General features: G+C 44.7%; 1 protein-coding gene across 1 annotated transcript in view; it reads left to right on the plus strand.

Moving 5' to 3' along the window:
- Positions 1-22,567, plus strand: part of CNN3 (calponin 3) — a 159,939-nt gene extending 137,372 nt beyond the window's left edge. The window contains exons 5-7 of the mRNA XM_086957363.1: positions 395-511; positions 4,173-4,319; positions 19,526-22,567. Coding sequence (XP_086813489.1) covers positions 395-511; positions 4,173-4,319; positions 19,526-19,873 — 612 coding nt within the window. The 3' untranslated portion in view covers positions 19,874-22,567. The remainder of the gene's footprint in view (positions 1-394; positions 512-4,172; positions 4,320-19,525) is intronic.
- The last annotated feature ends 4,615 nt before the right edge of the window (positions 22,568-27,182 follow it).

Raw genomic sequence — 27,182 nt, forward strand, 5'->3', positions numbered from 1 at the left:
TTGAGAGCCCTATGCCCCAGTTGGTATTTTTGACAAGCACTATAAATTCCTTAGTAGATAAACTACATTCAGGTGAATTTAATTTTAACATTGCAGTGTCTCTGCCTGGAGCTGTATTCCATCTGGTTTGTGGAGTGTATTTTTTGTAGAGTATTTAGTTTATATTTAATTTTACTTTACACCCCCACACTGAAAAAGGGTTTAAAAGAAAAAAGCTAATTGTATGTTTATGCTCTATTTAGGACAATGTAGTTGGTGTGAGCAAGCTTAGTGCAGATACTTCTTGAACATTCAGCTGGGTTTACAGCCTTTGCTAATTTTCGATATGTTGTTTCATTCACTTTGCATGGACTTTAAACTATGTAATTTATTTTGTGACTCATTTTAATTCCAGGCAAAAACTAAAGGTTTCCACACGACCGTTGACATTGGTGTGAAATACTCAGAAAAACAGAAAAGGCAATTTGATGATGAAAAACTTAAAGCTGGACAAAGTGTAATAGGACTGCAGGTAATGGGGCAGAAATACATTTGGAAGATCTTTACTTTTCGTAATAGGATAAACAATGTTTTAGAGACCTGCTCATTCTGACATGATCTAGAGTTAGTGTTGCATACAAATCCCCTCGTGAATGATAGCTGACTTGAAATAATGGCATTCCTTTGTTTTTAAGAATTGTAAATAACCACCTCCTCCTCTCTTCCAGTTGTCCTACCCTCTTCTTCTACTATATACTCTGCTTTGCCACGTGTAACCCAGCGTGCCATCTCTCTTCTGCCCTTGCGTCTTCTCTTTCATTTATTTCTGTTGGTGAGATTGACTTATACATGTATTTTTTGAACATTTATCAAAAAGTCAGTTTTTCCAAAACTTGGGGAGATACATTTTTTTTCCGAAATTTAACAATTCTATAATTCGAGCTCTGCGATAGGGATGAAATAATTCCTACTGGTTGCCTTTGAAATTACCAGGAAAATTTAGAAAAGGCTCATAGGAAGTACGATTTCCCAGAGAAGTATACAAAAAAGAAGCGCAAAAACAGCCAAATCCCCTACATTTCACACAAACGACACCATCTTTTACTCAATTCTTTTTACTGTTTCACAGTGTGAAGTTGAAATTGAACCCCAGAGGGCCGGGATACACCTAGACTCTGAGGGATGTAAATAAAGACATTAATCCCTCTTTAATTTACATAATCTGGGCACCTGTTCCTCTCAGAATTGCCACCCTTACCATGCAAAGATGCATACTGCTATACTGCGTTTGATAATGTATCAGTAGCAGTCATGAAAGTGACTTATCCTTCATCCGGGTGAGTCCGAATTACATAATCGCCTTCAGATTTACCAATAGTGGATATCATGTATCCATTTTTCACTGTTTACATCTAGTGAAAATCCCCCCTTGTACATGGTTTCAAGTGATTTAAAATTTTCTTTCTTAAAGGTACTATTAGCAAATTTATTTTGCTACATTTCATTATGTTGTTGGTAAGTTTGAAACCCTTTCATTGCATCCCAAGTACACATATTTTGAGATTTCTCTGAGCCGACCAATTGACCGTAAACAAGATATATGGAGTTTGTAGCCATTTTGGTGCAAAGATTTATCACTTGTACAGATAAATTAATTGATGGTTCCTACTGTGTCACTTTTTGATTGCTTCTATTTATTGCCACTGATTTAGCATTTGGAACCCAAGGTAGAGAACTTGGGAGATCTGGTACATAATATACTGTTTTCACTTCATACCATTTCATCTACATGTAAATGCTTGTGACAGCTTGATAGTCTGTGCAAATAATTTGGAGAAGAGATGTAGATGGGTATCTACCATGTCTTCAAAAAATGTCAAGCGTGGTAACTGAAGACCATGCAATGAAAACAAAAAAATCATGAAGTAGGTTAGTTTCCTAATGTTGTGTACCGCTTCCTTCGCCCATAAAGTTTTCTTCCAATGAAGTACAAAAGCCAGAAAACTGCAAGGATAAATAAAAAATGTCACCTTGCTTGGATGAGACTGGACCAAGCCTAATGGATTTAAAGAAATCTATTTAAGGTCAGGAATTAGTAAATTGTTTCAACTATGAGTACATTGCATTACATTTTTAGTTATATATGAAAGCCAGCCAGGAATTAGTTCATTTTGGTCAGTCTTGTGATTGCAGCTGCAATAGCCCAAAGCAAGAAAAGAGTAGGACCAAAATATGTTTGAGTATAAGATGAAATCAATCTATGCCACTTCCAGCAATACTCTAATCGTTTTTTTTCTGGCACAGAGCTACAGCAACCATCAAGGCTAATTTAATATACATTATTCATAATGACTCCAAGCAGGACATATATTTGTAGCACTATAAATTAATGTCAAGATAGAAAAACTCCTTGTTCTGCAAGACCTTTTAGTAACCCCGACCACAAATGGGATATGAGTATCTGCTGTTCTTGTCTAATAAATAATCAGTCACCAGCTGGTCATTGTCTTTAAGTAAAATCATACAAACACAAAAAAAACGCAGTGCAGAAAATTACGTTGGAAAATGTATGTGCATGTAAGATTATTCGGTTATAAATCTTGATGGAGGCGGGGGGGGGGGAGGGGGGGAGGGGGTTGCGATTCACCAGTATGCTGTCAATACCCAAGTGCACTTAAACATACCTTCACCAAAAGACATCTGTAATATTAAACTTCACAGTTGGATGTCAGTGAACCTCGAAGTTAAACCCTGAGAGAAAAACCTAGTCATTATAAAGTCTCCCACGGGTCTAAATTCCCAATGGGTGCTCAACATGGATGGTTTCACAGCTACTCAGTAGATAAAGTAAAATCATAGAGATTGTGGCTCGATACCCATTTGTCTATAAACTCTTGCATCACTTGCACAGTAGCAGGAGCAACAATTAACTCAACGAAAATCACCCTTACACTTCCACCCCTGATTCATCCCACGGTCTCCCACACTGTTTAAGCTATATTCTTACCATGTCTGAATTGTCACAGCCCCACAGACTCTGGTGTGCCAAGGTCATCCCTAATGCCTATAAAGACCATTTGTGTATTTCAGCTGCCCTGTTGATTTTGGCAACCTGAAAATATTAACACATAATGCCTGTACTAAATTACCTTCACTCTTTCTCTAGATGCTAGAATGAAATGTAATTCGTCACACAACACATGAGGCCATTCGCAATCCACACCAGAACTTCCCAAGAGCTTCTTATAAAATCTCCAGCAACATCAAGAATTTGAGGAGCTTTGAGCGTAGAATGGAATCCAATCAAACTCTTGCAAAGCTACCTCACAGTCCTCTTGTGCTGCTACCATCACCTAGTACTCAACGAGTTGATTGGCGGGCTCCACTTTTGCTGTAGACTTCAGACATATTTATACAAAACCCTACCTGAGCTAATCTCCTTCACCGTCCTGCTTATTCCCTTTCTACCATAGTCTCCCCTCATTCCTTCCTAATCCTCTTGCCTCTCCAGTCCTCCTCAGGCCCTTTAATGTCTGCCTGTCTTTACTTCCTACTTTTATTTTTGCCCTGTCTTTGTGTAAACTTTTGACTCCTTTCTACACAATGTCTCTCATTCCAGTTTTTCCCTTCTCAATCGGTTATGCTCAGTTGTTCCCCTTCCTATTGCTTTCCTACTGGTTTCCTTTTCCAAACCTCTGACTACATCTGTATATTGACAGAACTGAAATTGAATTGCCAGTCTAAATGGATTTTCATGTGCTGATCAATTAGCTTCCTGTGCCAAAAGCTCAATTTATTTTGAAGACCTCTGTTATTACTGAAGTACCATGATCAGAGTTGTCATTGACTTTTTTTCTCTGCTACATTGTCCCTTCTTTTATAGTGCCTGGAGGTGCTTCTCGCTAATATGCTACAGCCACCTGGGTTTAGCAGTAGCACAAGTATGCAAACCTTAAAATGTCAAATATCTAAGTGTACAAACTGCATTCACTACATTAACGATTTGAAAGGCCCCTAACACTCTAGACAGTTGTGCGTGCTTTAGGAAGTGGACTATTCCAATTTGCAATAAGAGTAAAAACCGGTGATTGTTTGCCTTTAAGTTTTCATTTTACCAGAATCTATACATCTACTATTAAGGGAGATCTCTAGTGTGAACTGTCACTCACTTTTTATTCTATTTTTTACCTTAGATGGGCACCAATAAGTGCGCCAGTCAAGCAGGTATGACTGCCTATGGGACCCGGCGACATCTTTACGACCCAAAGATGCAAACAGACAAACCGTTTGACCAGACGACCATCAGTCTCCAGATGGGCACCAACAAAGGAGCGAGTCAGGTATGCGAATCTGAAACCATATCAAGCAAGCCAACACAGATTTTACCTCTGGATTTGAGCTAATGTATTCATTGAGATAAACGGCAGTCGGTTTACCTTGTTGATGAGACCTGGAAGAGTTGGGGGTGGTAAGGGGTCAAAGAGAAAAGTAAACTCCTGGAATTGAGTGGTATGATTGCTGAAGGTGTCAAACCTTTCTGGCATATGTTCATATAGCATTTGGCACTCATCAGATTCAGAATTTGTCTGAAGCTGCTGACCTATCTTGATGACCATTTCATACTGATTGCACATCTCCAAATGTTCTGCTTCCTAAACAGCACACTGCTGCACGCTAATGTCTACTGCATTATACAACTAGGCCCTTGCGTTTTGATCCATATCTTTCTATTCAATGGGAAAGACCCTAGGAAAAAGCTACTGCTTACTTTAGGAAGTGTGTTTGGAGATTTCCCGAAACTTGCTGGTTGTTTGGGAGGAACTATTTGTCCTTTCATACTGTGAATATGCATCAGTTCAATATGTTGAAGAAATCCTTTTGTGGAATATTGAAACTTATGTCTTTTGTTGGCTAGAATACCCTTCTATCTACTACCTATGTTAAGAATACTGTACTATAGTGTTCTATTCCACATGTCTTGTACCTGAAGGCTGAATCTGGAGGGATATGTCATCAGGAGACAATGCACATGTCAAGGCAGAGGATGTGGCCTAACCACTAGAGTGGTCTACCTGGAAGCTAGGGAACCGGGTTTGAGTCCCTTCAGGAACGCTCAATATATTGTGATTTGGGGCAAATCACTTTATTTCTCTGTGCCTACCAAAATGCATGTGACGGTCTGTAACTTAACTGGTGCTCCTGTAAAGCACTGATAACTTCAGGTCGAGTTTAAGCTATAGAAAACTCACTCCAAAAAAGAGGCATGTTATTTCTCTGCAATAAGTGAGGGTCCTCGTGGAGGGAGTAAGTCACTGCTAAGGGATCTACCACTCTTCACTTTTTGCAAGAGCAACCATCCTTCATATAGACACGTAGCTTAGAAGACATGATTGACCTATAAGACACCACAAATATCTCCAAAGTACTCTCCAAACGCCTCACGCATAGCTCTATAATGGTATTAATAGTATTGAAGTAAGCCTACAAAAGTATTAATCCTGGCCCCAAATTCAAGAGGGTGGGTAACAAAATCTGGAATGTCCTTCTCTTTTCTGTTTGAGGTCAAAGTCCCTCAGTTTCTATTAATTCTAAGATTGGTGGTCAGCCGTGCTCTTAGCCATGCAACTGTTCCTATTAAGCTCCTCATTGGCCAGTCAGCCTTTTCTCTTATTTAGCTTTGGAGGGATCTAGACTAGGCCTCTCTTTATTCAAGGTGTCTTCCAGCTGACTCAGTATAACTTTCTAATATAATTACATTAATCTCCAACTTCTCCTCTTTCTAAAATGTCATGAGTACCTAGAGTTTGAGGGAGGATGCAGTTTAATGCCTACCCTTTAGCTGATTGCTCAGGCCAGATGCACTGGGAGAAGAGGATCAGTAATGCTAAATCACTAGAATAGATAGATAGGGTAGGGGAAAAACCGTAATCGAGGTATTATGAATGCTAGTGGGATTAACCCAGTTGCTTTACTTGTATTGATAAGTAGGTTAGGTAATCGAGGGACAAGGAGAATGCTAAATCTACACATCATACCAAAATAGAAATTTAGAAAAATTGAAAAACAACCCACTATTAAGCAAACAACGAATTTTTAATGTGCAGCTGTCTCTGCTAAAACTTGATACAGGTGCATGCTTCGATGTGGTAACAGGTTAGTTATTTAATAGAGGACAAAGAAAAAAAACTCATAGTTTAGCATAGTTATGCATTCACACTGAGGGACACTGCACCCAATCTTCTTTGGAGGCCTGTGTATTCCTCTTGTGAACACCATCTCTTCAGTGGAAGATGTCAGCCGCTTGAGCAATGAATTGCACTTAGGTGGAGAGGTAGGAGGAGAAGCTACATCGATATATGTTTAGAGAAGTAGCCTTTCAATTTCCACAAAATTCAGACTACCTGACTACTGTGACGCTAATTATACATGTAGGTCTTGTCTGTGTTATATTTCGATTAGGTTCATGTCATGCTATAATTCTAGTTTTTTCATTGTGTGGTTTTTTTCATTGTGTGTTTTCAATGTAAGTAGGTAGAGCCCATAGTAATGCACCATTTCAATGATGTCCTCACATTCTGCTGTAATCTATGGGACTTTTGGGGAATGCACTAGTTTATGCTTGTGTCCTAGTAGATCAGAGAGCTGTGCATTCTACCAACTATTGTTTGTTGGGTTTTGAATTTCAAAGTGTTCTTGTTCAAAGAATGTGTTTGGTTTGGAGCATGCAGCAAATTACCTATATCTCTCAATCCCACAATGTACCATGGCATAGGGCCACACATTTTTTCTGTCATCTGGTTCAGACTTGAAAACATTACGATACCAAAGATTTTGACATCGTAAAATGGAATAAGAAGCAAAGCGAAACCAGAGAAGAACTAGATGACCCCATTTCGGGAATGAATGGGTAGATCGGGCATCATAGATATTGATTGGGACGGGTATAGACCCTCCCAACCACTAAAACCATCCATAACAAATACTCCAATTAAGCATGCCAGTCATTCAGCATTGTAAAGGGTCGGCCTCAAGAGTTCTCACCTCCAAAGATTTTTGGCTAGGTTAGTGACCTTAAATCGAACCACACCACTATAAAGAAAATCAAATTCAAGACACGAGAAGTGTTTTGAAGACTCTAGATCTTAAAAGTATGTACAGGTAATAGATGTAAATTAAAATAGAAAAGCCATATTTCAACCTTACAAAATGGTTAAGTATTATTTTAATCTGCAGAGACTGAGGATAATGTAGATGGTATCGAGCAAAGGAAAATTCATATCGAGCAAGTGACTGGCCATATAGTGGCAAAATCACCATGAAGAGGCTTATTTTTGCACGGGCTATTACCCAGAAATCTGAGCATTACTCAGAAATCAGAGCATTACCCATACATAAAGATTAGGAAATCTGACATTCCAACAGGTGCTCCTGGCACTAGTTCTCCACAAAAGGGCATGCATTCAAGCTATGAATTGCAAAGTGATCTATAGCTGTGCTTGTTTACTCATGTTTATATGAATGGTTGTGATGGGGTAATGCTGAGCAAGATATCACAAATGCTATCACACATTTACCTCCTAGCTTCAGTATTGATATAAAGATGTTCCACTAACCACCTCTACAATTTAAGACCTTTTCTAGGAGCCACATTAAAATCAATGGTGGCAAAAGCATACCCATCTTAGTGATATTGGTCCTGAACCTGTATTTTAACTTTGGCATATACTAGCCATAGGTGCACCGTTTTGACTTTTTTCTTATGTTGTAGTACTCTCCCTTTATCTGTAGGCCTTTTAAACTTCCTCATCACCATTTTCGAAGGATGCTTCTCTTCTGGTGGCATGATACCAGGTCGCCTGTTTTCTTGCCTTACTCTGCTCCCTTTTTAGTGTTATCCCTTTTGGCTTTCTAGCTTCAGGAACGACCTTCCAAGCATATGCTGAGGTCCATGACACAAAAGCACACACTGACTTCACAACCATTCACTTTATGCTAATGCTAGCTTCCAGACCGATTCGTCCCTTCATTTTAGCACCCCCGTTTATTGCTCACATTTACAGTTCTACTTGTGTTTGCGTGTGGAAACGTATGTTTAAGTTTGTATTTTAACTTTCGTGTATGATGGCTCCAGGTGCAGTTTTTTTACATCTATTCTGTTTTGTGCTAATCTGTCTCTTTTGCTGTAGGCTTTTTAAAACTTTCTTACCCCTCTCAATGAGCTTTGTGTGGTCCTCCTAATTTTAGACTGAGGTTTTTCCTCCTGTATTTTTACCCGTTGATGGTCTGCTTTTGGTACTGATCTTTTCAGCACCGCGAAAGACCCGGGACACAAAAGCACACTGGCTGGTCCGCTGTTACACTAAAGGAGAGTCTGTTCGTGCCCGTACATGCCCAGAGGAGAGTCGTGTTGCCTATTAATTTATTTTTATTTGGAGCTTATGTAAAACACAGCAAAGCCATGTAGGTAGCCTCTGAGCTCCTGGTTTTCTTACAAAGATTAGAGGTGGGTCTGCATGCGGTTGGTGACCGCATTAAACCAGTGGGGAACCCTTTAAAATGCAGTCGACCTCGGGTAATCTTCTTTAAATGTATTAAATCTTCATCACTGCCAAACATTTCTGCTAGTAGATGTTAAGTCCTAACTAATGCGGATACATTTCTTTGTCCAATTCTATGTTGGAAGTTAATCCCAATGTGGTCACACCTGGGTTTGACAGCTTTTCTTTAAAACAAATACATGTATATAATACATTAAGATACCAATAAATGTTTATTTGATTAACACTTAATCACTGCCTAATCACACTATTGAAATTTACAACCAGTTCATAGATTATGATGTAGCTATTCTGTTTTAGTGAAACATGGTTTGAAGACTGGTCTCTTATGCCATGATAGAAACGACCTCTTTATTACTACACATCTCACTGGTCAGAGTTGTGTGAGAGAAGCAGGGCGATTGGCTTGCTCTATTTGCAAAAAAAGTGCTTTATTTCTGTGGTTCCTGTCTACCTGATGGCAATATCCTAGTCCTCTACATCGCTCTCTATTTACATTCAACCTGCTCATGCACGCTGCTTTATCATTTCCCGGGTAACATCAACATATCTTTGAAACAATTCTGTGATTTCATTGTAACCTTTGCTACTGCTCAATCTGCTCCTATCTGATTTCAACTTTCACTTCAACATCTCTTTTGAGCCTGATGTGCTTGCACTAACTGATTTGCTAAACTCCTCTGCTTTGTTGCAGTTCTTACTATCTGCAACTCATGAGGCTGGGCATATTTTGGTTTGGATCGTTGCCCCTGCATCTACCCTCTGCCTTAATTGGCTTATTTTAAGTTATCCTATGAGCAGCCTCTTCCACCTAATTAGATTTCTGAAAAAAATGTGCAACCATATCATAAGATCAGAACAGTTGGTCTTGACTTTCTCCTCTACCAAAGTTTAGTTGGGTTAATACAAAGCGTTCCCTGGGTTAAATGAAAACTCTTTAAAAGTACTAAACCGGCAAAAGGCTGTATTCAATTTCAGACTGCATACTGAGTTTGGCTACATGTAAACTCCATTGTTAAAAATAAATGTACCCTTTGGAGAGGTTCTGCAAATAACAATTCACGTCAGGTGTACCACCACATACATATTCACTATAGAACACGTACCCGGGCCATTGGGTCCATATACAGTAGGCGGATCCAGTGGAGGAATGCCTTTGAGATACCCATAGGGGCCATGATTGCAAACATGTACTCCTGTGCAATAGAATCAAAGGACTTGCTGGCATCCAACAGAACTGCCACCGCCTGAAGGGAAGGGTCCAACTGATGTAATAAGGCAAATACGGTACATAGGTTGTGTGCAGTGGATCGGGATGATATAAATCCGGACTGGTCCGATAGTCAGTTGGGAAATCAGAGGTTGAAGTGGCATAGACAGTATTTTATCTAGTATTTTTGTTTATTAAAGGTAGTGGTCTGTAGGACTTGCAACATTCAGGTTGTCTGGTTTTAATAAGGTCACTATTAAGGCCTCACGCAAGGAGGGGCTAGAATCTGTTTCTACGAAGCCTAGTCCTACATGGCTTGTAGGTGTGGTGCTGGGAGCTCAACAAGTTCCTTATAGAATCCTCCCGTCAGGCCCTCTTGGCATGGAGCTTTACCGTGTTGGAGGGCGGCATCGCTTCTAGGATGTCTGTGACTGGTAAAGGTTGTATGAGGTACTCTCTGACCCAGGGTCAGGCATGCCAGTGCCACATCTTCAAGGTATATGTTGTCAGCTAGTGTAGCAGACTTACGAGTGCTTTACAGATCAGTGTAGAATTGCTTAAAGACTGAAAGGATGGAGGGCTGTCAGTGTTTCTGTATGGCTATATCTACTATATTTACCATATGTTCCGCATTCTTCGGTGCCCTCCGCTTGTCAACTTGATGAGAGCCAGGCCGTTCCCCCTCTCCATATTCACGTGCCACATGATTGGACATGAACGGTTCTTCTTGTGTCACAATGTCATTACATTCCGTAAGGTGCTCTGATAGATGCCAGAGTAGTCCAGCTGGAGTGGCACTTGTAGTCCCGCTCAAGGGAGTGTAGCTTGCTTTCTGTTTTGTGTTATTGAATGTAACAACTTCAACACGCCCGTCTGAGTGCTCCTACAGATCCCCTGATTGTGGCCTTGATTGCCTCCCATAAGGTCTTTCCCCTCCACAGTCCCAGCATTTGTCTTAAAATATTCAATAATTGCCAAGCGTACTTCTTCTCTGAACACAGCATCAAATACCAAACCAGGGACAGGTCAGACATAAAAGTAGGACTAAAGCCTTTAGTCTTATTTCTATATCTGGCCTGTCCCGTTTTTAGTACAGCCTTTAAAAGAAAAAAGAAATGTGTGCTAAACTTGTACATCTCGTAAAATGTGTGTGTTTACACACAAACTTACAAGGCTGTGTTTACTTAGCCTTAGCAATCGCAGGACCTCCATCTTGCACCCCCGCCCCCTCCTCTCCACTGTGTCTTTGCTGGGAGCAGGCAGCTACCTACTCCTGTGGTGCCTGGTATAAACAAATAATTTCATACTTCAGAGGTGCCTGAAAGGAGAGCACACACCTATAAATTCTGCTGTGCAGGAAGACTTGACATTTGTCCCAAAAACCGGAAATTAACAAAAATGTAGGGACAAAGGGCCCATCCAGGGAAATCCGGGACGTCTGGTCACCCTAGGCGTTTAGCGACATTTTCAGTGCATTGCCCTGATTTTTTTTTTTTTTTTTTTAATTATATTTTTATTGCAGAGTTATAGACCACAGGATAAAAGTAAACAGCCAGTACACTAGTGGGCTCCCCCCGTCCAATGACAGTTCACAGTTGTACACAGCCATTCAGCCCGCATCCCGGAGGCCGGGCGGCATATCACATCGCTCGAAAGGAACACAGCACAGTGTACGTCCCATTGGGACCCTGGCGGAAGGTCGTTTTACGTATCTGCTTTTACCCCCCCACCCGCAACAACATTCCCGTCAGCCATCTCCGTGGGAATCAATGTAATCGCCCCTGCCGGGGACTGCTCTAGGCCATACGGGCCTTCGTACCAGGCCGTTCCACCCAATCAGTCTGCTCACCACTCGATACCCCCTGTCCCAGTAGTTCCAAGGCCTCAACCCGCAACCCTCCAATGGCTTCCGGCCCACCCCAAACCCCCCTACAACTAACCCCCCCAAAACCCCCCCCCCCCCCCCCCGGCAACTGCTAAGGTGTGCGCTTCGCTCTATTGAACTGGATGGGTCCACTACAGTGCGTAGTTCCATGCTTCTGTGCTCGCCCGCGGTGTCCAGCGGCTTAGTTCTCGCCGTCCTCATCCTCAACCAAAGCATCACGCAAAGCCTGTACCACTAACTCCCATGCACGCGCCGCATCCAGTACCTTCTCATTCCCCAACTTTACTGCTTGCTTCATCCGGAGCACGCTCTCGCAGTCAGACCACCGCAGCAACTCATTCTTCCATCTACGCAGTGAGGGACCTCCCCTGGACTTCCAGTGCCACGATATTTCCCTTTGTGCCAATATCAGACCCAGATCTATGAATTTACTTGTCACCTTGGTGTGCTTAGTATGCGGGAACCAGAGCAATAGGCACGCCGCCATGTCGAATTCTACCTCCCTGTCAGTCACCTCATTCAGGAGCTCCCCTACCTCCGCCCAATAGGTTCCCAGTTGTGGACACCCCCAAAACAAGTGGTCCATGTCCGCCCCTAGGGACGAACACCGGGGGCAACAGGCATCCGGCACCCGAAAGTACCGCTGTAGTTTCTCTGGAGTTAAGTAGGCCCTATGGAGCACATAGAAATGGACCTGCTGAAAGCGCGCGTTCCTGGTGCCCTTCCACGTGCGTCGCAGGATATGGCCCCATGCCGTATCCGGTATGGGCCGACCAACGCTCACTTCCCATTTAGCTTTGAGCCCATGGAGTGGTTCCAGCCCTTCGTTCAGCATCCTATTATGGAGGCACGTCACAGCCTTGAATGTACCGGCCGCCATCACCACATATTGGCACGCCATAGTCGTCTTGGGTTCCAGGAGCCCCTCTTTCCAGTGCTTTTGTATGGCAGCCACTACTGCCGCATGTAGGAGGAAGCCCCCCTCAGGCAGTCCGAACTGGTCCCGGAGCACGTCGAACGGCGCCAACGCCCCATCTATGTACAAGTCACCCACCACCTGCAACCCCGCCTCCTCCCAATCCAACAACGGGGACCAATCTCCTCCGTGCGGCAAAGCTGTCAACATCCCGATCGGGATCTCCGGGGCATAAGGCCGCGATGCCCTCGCTCTCCGAAGGCTCCTTTGCCAGCACAGCCGGAGCGTCCGCTCCTCCATGGTGAGGGCCCGTAACTCGAGCCGTTGCTGCATGATGATGTATGACAGCACGTGGCGCTGTATCCCCCGATCCCGGTCTTCCTCCGGCCCCCGGAACACCCTGGCTACGTTCTGTGTTAGGACCTGCAACTGCGCCGCTAGATAATACAGCTCAAGGTCGGGCACGGCCATGCCCCCTTCCAGCTTGGGGCGAAGTAGCGTGCTCAGGGCTATTCTGCGACGGCCATGCCCCCATAGAAAGCCAGTAATCATTGACCGCAGTTCCCTAAACACCCCCTGGGGAATCCAGACAGGCAGCGTTCGGAAATAATAGAGGAAGCGGGGGAGCGCCACCATTTTCAACAGTGCTATCCTGCCCAGGACTGTCAGCGGGAGGGTCGACCAGAAAGACAAGCTACCCCGTAGTGACCGGACACAACGGCCAATGTTACCCTCCAAAAGGTCAGCAGCCGAGTGGTAAATGCGGACACCCAAGTAGGTGATGCAAGAGGGTTCCCATGCCACACCCAAGTCGCTGCTAGGGGCCGGCGATCCCGCTCTCAGCGGAAACACGCAGGTCTTCGCCCAATTGACCTTAAGGCCCGACAGCCGGCCGAACTCGGACAACAGATCCATCGCTCCAACCAGTGCCCCCGAGGTGTCAGCTAGGTACAGGAGCAGGTCATCCGCATAGAGCGATATATAATGCCATTGCCCATCACTCACTATTCCCGCGTATCGGTCGCCTGACCTCGCATGGACCGCCAGGGGTTCCATCGCCAGGGCAAACAGAGGGGAGAGAGAGCATCCCTGTCGTGTTCCCCTGCCCACCGGATACGCTGCAGAGACCAGGCCGCCCAATCGGACTCTCGCCGTTGCCGAGTTATACAAGACCCTCGTCCACCTTCGAAACCCGTCGCCCATGCCAAACCTCTCCAGCACTCCATCCAAGAAAGGCCACTCCAAGCTATCGAAGGCCTTCTCGATATCCACGGACAGAACCGCCGGCGCTCCCTCCCCGTCCAAGATGGCGTCCATTATTCCCACCAGGCGGCGGATATTCATCGCCGTGCTCCTCGTGGGTATAAACCCGGCCTGATCCCTGTGCACCAGGCCCGTCATGTGCGGGGCCAGTCTAGTGGCTAGGATGCGACTCAGGATCTTATAGTCCACCGTCAGCATGGACAGCGGGCGATAAGACCTCACGTCCGCGGCATCCCGGCCAGGCTTGAGGAGCGGTACTATCAAGGCCTCCCGCATGGAGCCAGGCAAAGCCCCCTTCTCGAAGGCTTCCGTATACACCACCAGCAGCCTGGGCGCCAGAGCGTCCACATAGTGTTGATAGAACTCGATTGGCAGTCCGTCCACCCCGGGCGTCTTATTACGGGCCATATGTTTGATAGCCACTCGAATTTCCGTAAGCGTGACTGGGCTACCCAGGTCCTTCGCGTCTTCCTCGTCCAGGACCGGAAGCGGCCTCTCCCCCAGGTACTCCACGATGTCCTGAACCCCCACTCCCAACTGACTCCGGTACAAGTCCTCATAATATCCCCTGAAGCGGTCCAATACAGCTGCCTGGGAGTACACCATCTCTCCCCGCGCATTAGTAATGCTGAGGATCGGGCAGCCCCTAAGTTCCGGGTTAGCTAGTCTGGCCAAGAGGGTACCCACCTTGTCCCTTTCTGCGTGTGCCCTGATAATGTACTGCCTATAGTCATAACATCTCAAACGTTCCGTCTCCGCGGCTACCACTTCCTTCGCCTCCAATAACTGGGCCTGTAAACCTGGCCTAGTTGGCCTGCGGCGTTCCAAGTCCCTCAAAGATTCCTCCGCTTTCTTTAGATCATTCAGCACAGTCGTCCGAGCATTCGAGAACCTGCCCAAGCACACCCCTCTCACCACCACTTTCATTGCATCCCATTCAGTAGACCTACTCGTCGCCGTTCCTTCATTCACACCGAAATAACTATCAATGCCTTGCCGGACCGCATCGTCGAACACAGAATCCTCTAGCGTCTCCGGCCGAAGCCGCCATGTTGGTATTACTGAGCGCTCCCTCTGCCACTGAATATGCACCAATAGGGGGTTATGATCGGATATAGTCCTAGCAAGATACTCCGCATGGGTAATCAATGGGGCTAGGGAGCTCCCGCAAAGCACCGAATCGATCCTGACATGTAGATCATGGAGAGCGGAATAAAAGGAGTAATTCCTGGTTCCCCTGTGCCTCTCCCTCCAGACATCCAGCAACCCCCACCGTTCCTGCCAGTCCTTCCTGTGCGCGGCCAGCCTGCGCACAGGAGAGTCTACTAGGGGGGGATGGGACCTATCCAGAGCCACATCCGTAATCGAGTTGAAGTCCCCCCCTAGCACTATCGGACCCGCCAGGAAAGAGGCCAAGGACCCCGAGAGGCTATCAAAGTATCGGCCTTGGTCAGTGTTCGGTGCATAAACAGAACAGAAAACCACATCCCGTCCATATAATCTCCCCTCCACCGCTACAAACCTGCCATCCGGATCCACTACCTGATTCAGCACTTGAAAGGGTATCCCCGCCCTCACCCAGATCAAGACCCCCCTGGCGTACGCTGAGTAAGTGGTGCCAAAAACCTGGCCCCGCCATCTTTTCTGCAAGGCAGCGCACTCTTTTTTGGTGAGATGAGTCTCCTGGAGCATAGCTATCTGAACCCCCCTGCGTACCAGGTATGCATGTACTTTGTGACGTTTCACCATAGTCCGCAGCCCCCGGACATTCCACGTTAGGCATTTCAAATTAGGTAATGTCCCCATTCCAATCCCGTACAGTCCGAATCAGATAACAACGGTCCATGACCCCCCCAATGCAGTTGCCCCCCCCCAAACAGCCCAAAAACTGAAACATTCCCCAAACCCCACACCCCAGGACAGAGCACACGAACCCAATGGCCGCCCCCATCCAAACCTTGATCCAACTTCTCACACACTTACCCTGTGGTCTCCACCACAGTCGACCTTAAGGGCCCAGGGGGGGTGAGTCGCCGCCGACCCCAGCTAGCGGAGCCCGCGTCCCGCCCTTCATCCCCTCCGAGACACACAGCTCCCCCACCCGGCAACCCGCCCCCCAGCAACAGGATATCCCCCTACCATGAAGTCCCGATCTAGTCCCAAGTCTATCTCAGCCGCAGAAAATATCATCCGAAGTCTGTGGGGTCACTTTCGGCCCCTTCTGGCTCTCCGCCTCCGAAAGTTCCTCTCCTGTTCTGCTGCCTTCCCCTCCCGAGTCCGTTTCGGCCCGTTCACTGTTCTGTTGCGACCCTGTAATGGCCGCCGTCGCTGCGAGTGCATCCCTCTTCTCCGCCGCCATTTGAGCCTCCCGTTTCTCCCGCTGGCGCCTGTTGCGGGACCTGATGCGTTGTGACTGCCGCACCCGGGGCTGCTTGGGCTGGTCTCGCCGACTTTGGTGCGTCCTGTCCGTCCCCGCTCTGTACGACTCAAGCCATTGCCAGACTTCGTCCGGAGTCTGGAAAAAGTGTGTGGTGCCATCCATGATAATCCGCAGCTTGGCCGGGTAGAGCAAGGAGTACTGGATGCCTTCCTCCCTGAGCTCCTTCTTCACAGCAAGGAACGATGCCCTGTCCTTTCCGGATTATACGCAGGCGGTCCAGAAGATCGTTACCTTGCTGTTTTCCACCTCATAAGGGCCCGACATCCTGGCCCGCTGGATGAGGAGATCTCGGTCCTTGTAGTGGAGGAGCCGTACCACCATCGGTCGGGGGGGGCGGCCAAGCCCCGGCGGGCGAGCGGGCACCCGGTGAGCTCGCTCCAGAGTGAAAAATGGAGTAAGCCCAACCGGCGCCACCACAGTGCGGAACCAGTTCTCCATGTAGGCCACCGCATCCTCCCCCTCAATCCGTTCCGGCAGGCCTACGACCCGTACGTTGTTCCGCCTATTGCGGCCTTCGGCATCCTCCGCCCTCCGCTCTAGAGTGTCGAGTCGGGCCAAAATGTCCGTGATCCTGTGCTCCGCGGTCACCACCGATGGCTTTAGGTCCAGCAACAGTTGGTCATGATCCTTGACCCGATCCGCCAGCTTCGCGTGATCCGCGCGTAGCAGCCCCAGGCCCGTGGCCACTTGGGCAATGTCATTGTGCAACGCCTCCTTAGTGGAGGTGATCGCCTCAAGGATGGCATCCAAGCGCCGGTTCAGCCGCTGTTCCTGGTCAAGCTCCGGGGAGGGACTCTCACTCAGCCGGGTCGATGTCGCCGAGTCCCCCTCGCGGATCCCGGGCATCGGCCCTCCGATCGCCGCCATGTCAGGGCACTGCGTCACAAGTCCGGTCACCCGTTCTGTCGGCACGCCCGTGGGTCCGTACCGGCCACCAGGCACCGGGCAGTGCTATGTCCCCGCCGACGGTCTCAGGAGCAATGGCCAGGCAGACGAGCTCTGTTCCGTCACCCCCCTTGGGCCTGTGGGGGGAGGATGAGTCTTAGGGCGGTGGCCGACGAGAGCCCCTGATCTTCTGGGTGAATCGGGCAGCGCCCCCCGGTCTCAGGGCGTCGCGCCGCCAATCCTAGTGCGTCGGGTAGCCGGGTGCAGGGTCCCCCGCTACTTGGTGACAGCCGGACTCAGGGCTGAGGTTCGGGACCGTCCGACCTCCTCGCCGCCATTTTCTTCACACCCCGGACTACACCTCGGCCGCCTCTTCCCTCGATCTCCTCGGGGCCAACAGTCCCCCAGCGACTCTCCGATTACGTCCAGCTGTCCCCTTACACTTCAGAGGGCAGGAACGTCGTCTCCGGGTCGCCTAGGGTCCCGAAAAACAGGAGAATTAGCGGGATTCCGCGCGGAGCTGCGAGCTCACGCCGCCATCCCGATCGGCGTCCAAGCCACGCCCCCGTGCATTGCCCTGATTTCACTAGATCTATCCCCGGGATTTAACTCTTGTCAATTCTAAACTTATAAAGGAAATTCAAGATGTCTGCATTCATGGGACTGTGCTAGAATGGTTTTCTTTTTATGTGGAAATGATCCCAACAAGTGGTAATGGGGGGCCTTTTTCTCTGTTTTTCTATAACACCTTGTGGTGTTCCTCATAGCTCTACCCTGACACCCCATCTTTTTGTATTCTGTATATGAGGTCTATTGCTAATTTTATCCATTCTTGGGGCCTCACATTATCTATACTCTTATAACGATGATGGAGTCTATACCAAAATAGCACTCAATCGGATTATGACCCGCATTTAAAGCGGTCTATCAACCGTTAAGCCAATGAGAACACATCTAGTTCCTAAGCTCTGAAAGGAGAACAACAAATATTGAATATTTAATCTTTGGCATTCTGCTCTACAACCAGTGGATTTTGGCACTTTCCCTCAGCCACCAGACTTTGTGAAAAACCTCAGTGTCTAATGTGACGCCATTCTTATGAAGAATTAAGTTGCTTTGATGGCGTGGGCTTGCACCAATCGACTGAGTAAAAATCGACCCACACTGCTTTTTCAGTCTGAAGGAAGTTGATGCGCTATTACAAATGGCTCCTAGGCTATTTTAATAGCATTTATCTGGTAGTTCACTCTTTCTTAATGTATCATTAATAGTATATCAAAAATTAGACTGCTCCACTCCGTGTTAGAATTTCTTATATCGCTGCCCATACAGATTTAAGTCTATAAAGTTTTATGAAATGCCCACCACTCAATTTATAGCAGCTGTCCCAGATCTATTGTTAGCTGTAGCCGTAAATACTATTCAAACAGAAAACCACCTTCTGAGCGCCATATGCTGCTGCAGTTTCCAGTGTTTCGAAGGTTCTTTTCTGGTGGGAAACCTTTTTCTGTGCTGGCCCCATTGCAATGGAATGATTTTATCCTGATCCCTTACAATAATTTTCCTTTACCTTAGTTTCCTAAAGCACTGAAGACTGTACAATCACAATTTAATGCTCTTAGATTTTTGCTCTTCCATACCTAGCTGGGACAAACCACCTCTCTTGGGGAGAAATATCATTGTTATATAGTAGCTTGTTTTGTGTGCCTTTTACAGTTATTTTTCTTTTCTGATATGAAGATGATTCAAATGAATCTGGCATCTAAATGATTGAGGAAAAAATCAATGTGATTTTATTTCCCTCAATAAAATGGGGGAAACGTGTCTGTTTTTCAGCCACAACTAATTACCTTTCTGGAATGTAGAAGTTCTTGTCTCATATCTGCTGTTTCTTAGCACTGCCTCATGCATTTAAAATTAATGCGCTTTCTTTTACCACCGATTATGTATGGTTCTGCTAATAGAGCCCTGTCAAAATCATTTTGGGACCTATTCTCCTGGTTGCTCATTGAAACACTCAATAAAGACGGGGTGCTTGGCCTGCAAGGCCAGCTTTCTTTTTCCAGACGTTTTTTAGCTACTGTGCTCTGTATTCAGAAGGCGTTATTTTGCTTCATTAAGCACATGTCCATTAGAAACTGTCAAACAACCCTCTATTCTGGCTCAGGGATCTGATGCGGTCTGATTACGACCTACCTAAACCACACTCTGGTATAGAAATGCCACTAAACAGCATGAAGTTGTTTCAAAGTATGTCCAGCTATTAGCTATGTAGACGTTTGTGGGGTTGAAGGATTGTGCCTGATGGTTTGGCTGTAGATGTTCATCACATATATTCCTTAGCTCAGCTTTACTCTTAAAAATTAAATCTGTTCTTTTACCTTTGTAGGCTGGCATGTCTGCACCGGGAACCAGGCGAGATATCTACGACCAGAAGGGGATAATGCAACCAATGGACAACTCCACTATTTCACTGCAGATGGGCACCAACAAAGTAGCCTCCCAAAAAGGAATGAGTGTATATGGCCTTGGTCGGCAAGTTTATGACCCAAAGTACTGCGCTGCACCTACAGAACCAGTCATTCACAACGGAAGCCAGGGGACGGGAACAAATGGATCTGAAATCAGTGACAGCGATTATCAGGCGGAGTACCCAGACGATTATCCGGGCGAGTATCCAGACGACTACCCAAGGGATTATCATGGCCAGTACAGCGACCAAGGCATTGATTATTAGATGTGCATGGATTGATCAGTATTAGTTCTTATTTCATTCAATGAAGACCAATGTAGCCTTGTACTTCTTACCTGCCTTCCATACACACTATAACGCTTAACATACTCCAAGAAATATTGCATTCCATACATTCCCTGTTCCCGTCTCTTTTTATAAACCTATGGTTGCCTTTGGTGCTGCAAGGTTTATTTTTTTTATTCAGCAGCATAATCGATAAATACATAAAAAGTCAAAAAAACATTTCGGCGGGTGAATTCTTTGTATAGCCAATTAAACATTGTTTTTGTTGTGTTTTTTATTTTTTGCAACGGTTTCATATAAATCTTAAAAATTTTATTTTTTGAGTCTTGATACATTTTAGAATCTGGTTTCCAGATAAAATGTTTTAATGTTCCTTATGTTTTTAGAGTGCGGTCCGCAGACTAAATTTTAAGCTGTGCTGGAATTTAGTAAACTAAACAGTGCTAAAATGTAAATTCAAACTTCAAAGTAGTTGAAAATGTACTTAATGGCAGATTTGAACATGTTCCTATCCATTATCTGTAACATGGAAGCTGTCCAAATCTAGCCAGATGTGGAACAGGAAGCTTGTACAACATTGTCTGATCTGAAGTCTTGCGTTCTGAATTTCGACAGTGCATTTACCTATTGTATGTGCCATATTGTAGCCTCGTAGGTTTACTTTTTAGTGTATTTATTGCCACACATCTCTGCATACACTGCTTTGTGTTTTTTTCTATGAATAAATGTTGCTTTGTCCCCACCAAAATGATGGATTTAGAACATTTTTTTTTTTAGTCTCTTCGGCAATAATTTTAACTGCCGATCAGCTTGTAGCTCTTGATGACTTCCGAATCTCAGAAGGAAACACAGGACTGTAATTTGATTTAGTGGTTGCAGGAAAGCTACACACGCAAAAACATGTAAGCAGCTTATCGGAGAAAACGCTGAGTTCTGTTATGTTGACGTATCTAAAAGTACCACTTGCCTTTCGGTTTTAGAATTGAAAAGTAAGTTTAACCGATACTGTTTTATTTGCAAAACACAACTGCCTTTAATCGTAGTCCGGTTTCATATTGTGATTATGGCAGTGTACTCTTTGATGGGGGGGCTTTTTTTGTGCTCACAAGCCAATGTTCGATTGTTAACTGAATCTTAGCTGTAGTGTTGCAACAAACATCGCATAACACTAAGGAGAACGGAGTGCATGTTACCCTATCACTTTCTACTCTTTTTAGGGAACCTTCAAAGTACGAGGGTTCTTTCTGATGGATATTGATCTGAAGTGGAATTCTAGCCCGTATGCCTATGCGAAATGAAATTGTTTCACTCTTCTGTAATTTCTGTTACACAATTTATTTTTATTTTTTTGCAGAAGGCTATCAAAGTAGCTCTGCGAATCGGTCTCCTTTCCAATGTCTTAAATTACTTTTGATTGTGATGTATGACCTTACATAAGTGTCACTCTTGATACCTCAAAGCCCGTTTCGCGTAATTTACACGATTTTGCATGGATTTTAAGGCCTTTTGCACAATTTCAGGAATTCATATATATGATTTCACGCAGTCCAAGATGACAGGAATTGGCACCTTTTCATACATGTGTAGAGCCCAGTTATGGAACTATTCAAAGCCTCTTCTACAGTTGCATCACCCTCCTTATGTACTTTTCCTAGCTAAAGTAACGCTACATAACAGGAAAAATGCATTGTCTGTTTTTTCAGGCTTCCTTCACACGCACAAATACATTTCCTGATTGGAAAAAATGCTTTGAGGTTTCTTTTGTCACACTTTTCCTCTCACATTCACACACACGCACATGCACACTTGCACACACTTATATAACACACCTGCGCGCACACTTTTTTTTGTCCTGAACTGAAGCGGCCACTAAGCAGCCTTTTCAAAGCACATAAATGTACGATGCACCTTCTGGAGATTTGATATTGTATAAAAGCAAATTTGGAAAATCACATTGATCTGGGTTTTCCAAATGTCTACCCTTCAGGAAATTCTAACCATGGCAGCAGCCTGTTAAGTTTACTTGAAGGAGAGGTCCTTGCACCATAAATATCAGAAAATAGCAAGGTGAGTAGTTGTTGCAAGGCTTCAGGCTGTACTTTCAGCAATAAAGTATGTTTATGATTGAATAAGTGCTCAAACAGTGCAGGCTGAGAACACTACATCTCCTTTGGGGCCAGAGTAACTGCTATAAGATCACATTATTAAGGGACTGTCCTTCAAATGAACTTGGTTTACTTTTTCTGTGATATGCGTGTGGGGCAATTTAAGCCAGAACTGATAATGAGGAGTCTTTGGTATACTCAAGATGAAGATTTTGTGGTGGCAAAGCAAACCTTTCAGTCATAAAACACACACATTGCATAGAAATATTATAGCATTTTGGTTTGTCTGCTGCTACTTTTCTGGCAATTGGTACTTAAGCAGTGTATTTTTTTATCCAATTTTCATGAAAAGCAGATGTACAGTGGTTTTTGTTATTTTCAGTATTAATGGACACCACTTTAATTCATTATAAATCTTAAGGTTTGCGCATGTTGAATAATTATGCGAGTTCTTGCTGACCGTTCTATAATCTGATCAATGAAGATTTTATGTTGGTATTAAATATTTCTGCATACACACAACTGTAAAAGGAAATAAAGTATTTAGTGGTTATTTTACATTAGTGCATACCTGATCTCGTGTGGGTTTTCTCTTCGGTATGGATGGTCATGTCAAGTATGTGCGACCCCCCAAAGAATGCAGGTGGTCTATTGCTTTATGTATGTTGAACCTATTTATACTCTAATGCTTCCAAATCAAGCAGCCGAGAATGCCTCGTTCCTGATCAGATTATATACAGAGTTACACTATTCAGCTCCTGGTCGTTGCAATATAGCGCACTGAATTAGGACTGCTGAGAACTGACGCAAGAAGGTATTTAATTGGTGTTATTATCCTTTATAATTACAGCAGTGAAGAAAGATCAGCACACATTTCATTAATTTATTTATGAATTCTGAGGGATCCAGCAATTACCCAGTTTGCTCATAGGCGGTGCTCAGGTCCGAAACCTGGTTCTTTATGCATTACATGTGGAACACTTCTGATGGTTTCCATCTGTGATGAGCCCTCCTTCAAAACAAAGGTCTGTAGGATATAGAAACACTTGAAGGAGGTTGGTGTCTCGTTAAAAGGTGATAACAAAGTAGTGGTTGATTAGAAATGGCAGAGGTGGGTTGATTTTCAAAGTAGTGCTCACCATGGAGGTGATCATCCACGCTTGGTGGTGTTTGGTGAGGGTGGAGTTTGCTTGTGCACAGACATGCATTGTGCCTCCTGTCGCTAGAAGCAAAGGGAGAAAGAAGGCTGATTAAAAGAATAGTTTGGCATGCCCATCTTGATGTTAATTAATTGTTTTAATGAACCACTCTGATTCATAACTTAGCCAATTAAAGTTAAAAAAACCCACTGGAGATAAAGAAAAGACTTGTCAAGAAGCTCTGCACTCAACTTCTTCCAAAGAGTGTAATACAGGTACGGCTCATCCACTAAGGCGAAGGAGCATTGCCACACTGCTGTCAGAGCAGTGGAAAAGGGAAAAATAAAGTGATTTTACTTTTCATAGTTACTGGGCTGGGTTAGGGAAGGGCGGGGCTGGTCACAGCTATTGAAAAGCACAAATGAAACCAATCATTTTTGTGCTGGAAAAGTGAAAAGATGATGCACATGAGTAGTAGCATGGAGCAATCCGTTGTGGATGCTTTCTCTCAAATGTAAGTAATGTTATGCATGTTGCATGTGCAGAGACATACCTTGTTTGAATCTGTCCTGCAAGCATTATTTGCGTTGGGGATATTCGCACTGCTTTGGCAGTTTTGTACCTTTGTTGCATATATTTGAAGCATGATGAACATCTTCCAGTATCTAAAATCTGAAATGATTCACTATCACACCACTGCTTCCAAATTATCCTCTGTAGACTTCAAGGCTGCACTGCAGCAAGTCAACAAACCAACTTTGTGTGATTTCCCCGGCACAGCGGTCGAGGAGGAACGTGTGTCGCTGATTAAGAAGCAGTGCCATGAGGTGAATCACAAAAGACACTGGACCCAACAGAATCTGGTCCTTAAGCCACCTCCAGAGATGAGTCTGAGATGGCAACTTTAAAATAACTGGTAAAGGATCTACCGGTAAAGGATGGCCTTCCGCCATCTCATGACAGTGCATATTTGGGTGACAAAGTTATAGGCAAAAGGTCCATTTGAAACTGCTCTTGCTCCCTTGTAAGGTTCTAAGAAAGGTGACTTCTGCCCCAGTAGCCCCTTCCACCACTTAATGTGCATGCAGCAGATTGGTTTAAAATGACAGCTGGTCAGTAACCTAGTGTCTAAATCTATGCCCCACACCTACACTATAGTTCTGAATTGCACAGTAGCCAGCTACCAGAGCTGAAGCTATTCCGTGCCGTAGAGTCTTTAATTCATTAAAAAAGAATTGTGAAATTGCAAGTACTAGGGACATGTCGCACTGAATATGGAAACGCTTTAATAACTAGAGGTGGGTGAGCCACTGAAAGTTTGAGCCAGATGCTTGGCTCTTGCTTAGATTGAGACCTTTCTCGGAACCTCAAGCCCAAAACAATACTAGCTTTTATTTATCTTGTCCTTCAACTCGCAACCTAACCTCATGTACCAAGAATTAAAGACAAAGTAGTAGCATTTGATGTAAAACAGAGGAAGAAAGAGCTGGTCATTTAGTGGTTGAATTGCATAAACTGAAACCAGGAAACCTGGGATGAGTCTCTGCTTCCCAGATTTTGTGAGCCTAGGCAAATATTTTATTTCACCAAGCCTCTCTTTTTCTTCATTATCACAGATGGGAGTTCCTCCTTTGAAATAGATGTGTACTGTACAACAACCTTATGTTTGTTTCATTTAATAGATAGCTTACAACAGCTAACTTGACTCTTAGTTCGCTAATGGCATTGCCATCAGGCCAGCTAGGGGCACTACCTTAAAATCTGATGTACTAATGTGAAACGCATCGACGTGTAAGAGAAATACACTATTTTTTAAATTTTGTACAAAAATTCTATTTTTACAAGCTGTTTGTTTGCATGCCAAATATTTTTAAGGCTTGGCTTCTGCATGGGCTCCTTAAGCCATGCCAGACCCTCAACTCGCTCTGTTAATTTGTTGGCACATCCACTTCTATTAATAAATTGCCTAAATCAAGACTTTTCCCTCTCATATGTCCTCTACCCCGCATCCAGACTGATCATTGGAACAAGATTACCACTTTCCCTTAACTCGCTAAAATTGCTCATTTTCTTAAAACCAGTCGATCAACAAGAGCACCTTTCTTACGTAAAAGGCCCTCCAACTCGTTACTGCTCACAAACTTGGTCTTTGGCAAACACAGGATATTAAGCAGGTGAAACGGATTCCTTCTCATGCGAGTGCTTCAAAAAGATCCTCACACTTAAATGCTCAGTCTTCGGGAATCCACTAGAGTATAGAATATTTTTCCCTTGGACTTGAGACTTGCTCCTATTCATTCAGTCTTTAAATCTAAACTGATAAATAACTTAAGTTGTCCTAAATTAAATAAATGATATACCTCTTAGTATTTAGTGTTGCTAATTTGTTCATAGCTCAAGTGAAGCTCCCATTGCTAGTTGGAAGGAGGACCCTTCGAAACAAAAGTTTAAAGATTTGATCAAAACAGTCAAAGTGAAAGATAATAAAATTATACTAGATGAAGATTGCAAGAAAGACCAACTGTCTGTAATGCCACTATAATGGAACTGTCTCCCACAGACCCGACACGGAACAGACCCACCCCCACCCAAACCTGTCCTCATTCAGATACTAAATGATGATAGAAATGGAGGTCGTGTATGCAGAGGACCATGCAAATCCTAAGAAAACCTCCCTAGAGGAGTGGTGGATGCCAACAAACCCCGTTTTGGTTTTTTAAACTTCGAAACGTTCCTTAAGAGATAATCGGCCACAGCAGCAGTGTCATTTTGCCTTCCAGAATTTGCAAATGGACAGTCCCACTGTTTCTTGATCAGAAAGCATTGGGTGAATCCTATTATTATGGCACAGCAACACTTCTGTGGTCAACGGCCATGCAAAGGAATACAGTTAGTTTTACTAGGTTATTGGTTTTCCCATTATACTATTGGAGCAGCTCAATACTTGCCTGAGGTTCTACCAGCATGGTTCATATAGCTAAGCAATGCATAAAAACTAATCACAGTATTTACTTTTACAGCTCTTCCTCCCCTTACTTCACCACATAGAGGGCTTTTGAGACCTTTGGTACATGAGGTTTGCAGTTAGGAGTGTATATGCATTCACTCCATCATTACATTATATCCAATAGTGTAACCATTCCTTCGTTGTTGGTATAGACCTAATCTTATTTCGGTCAATGAGAGGAGCCTTCAGCACATGTTTGAGCTGTGATTGTCTTTAACCACATCGCTGCGGCGGCTATTCCGCCGCAGCGCTAAGTGGGCGGGGCGGCTGCTCGGCGGCCGCATGCTGATGCCGGAACCGCTCCGTCATCAGCCGCGGTTGGGCTGTGCTCATGACGGAGCGGTTCGGTCATGGCCCCGCCCGCTCAATAAAATGCGCCGCGCAGGCGCGGCAGCAGGGCCATGACGGAACCGCTCCGTCATCAGCACAGCGCCACCGCAGCTGATGACGGAGCGGCTCCGTCATTAGCATAGAAAGGGTTAAGCTATTAACGTTGGGCCACTAACTGTGAGAAAGAACCCACACAATCTACTATTTGTTTTTTTATTTTATTTATTTTTAGACGATCTTGAGCCAGTAGGCTAATAATATAGGCCATGGCCAGGTCAAGTGCATAACACCAGCTCCTGGGTAATAGCAAAGTGTACAGCGTGTGCCTGTATTGTAGACGTAAAGTGTAAGTTACACCAGTAAGTAATATAGTCCGTGCAGGAATTTATAATGAAGAAACCTTTGTTTACTATTGCTTGAAGTCCTTAATTTGCTTACATCAACAATAAAAAACACTATTCGTCAGTAACCAGGGATTCTAGGTTAGCGTCAGGTGTCTAGCGCATAGTTCCATAACTCCCATCTCAATCAGAGTACCCAGGGCTTTAAGTGAGCCGGGTCTCACCGCGTCTGAACACCAGCAGTTTTTTTCCAGGGGGCCTCGAAACTGGTCTCTATTGGGCTCTGGTTTGTGCCCTGGCACAGGCGGTCCGTTTTTTTTTCCGGACTGCAGTAACAGCAGACACATCCATAAGTGTGTTGTGAGC

This window comes from Lissotriton vulgaris, chromosome 1_1 (genome assembly GCF_964263255.1).
Source record: "Lissotriton vulgaris chromosome 1_1, aLisVul1.2, whole genome shotgun sequence".
In the NCBI taxonomy this organism is placed as follows: Eukaryota; Metazoa; Chordata; class Amphibia; order Caudata; family Salamandridae; genus Lissotriton; species Lissotriton vulgaris.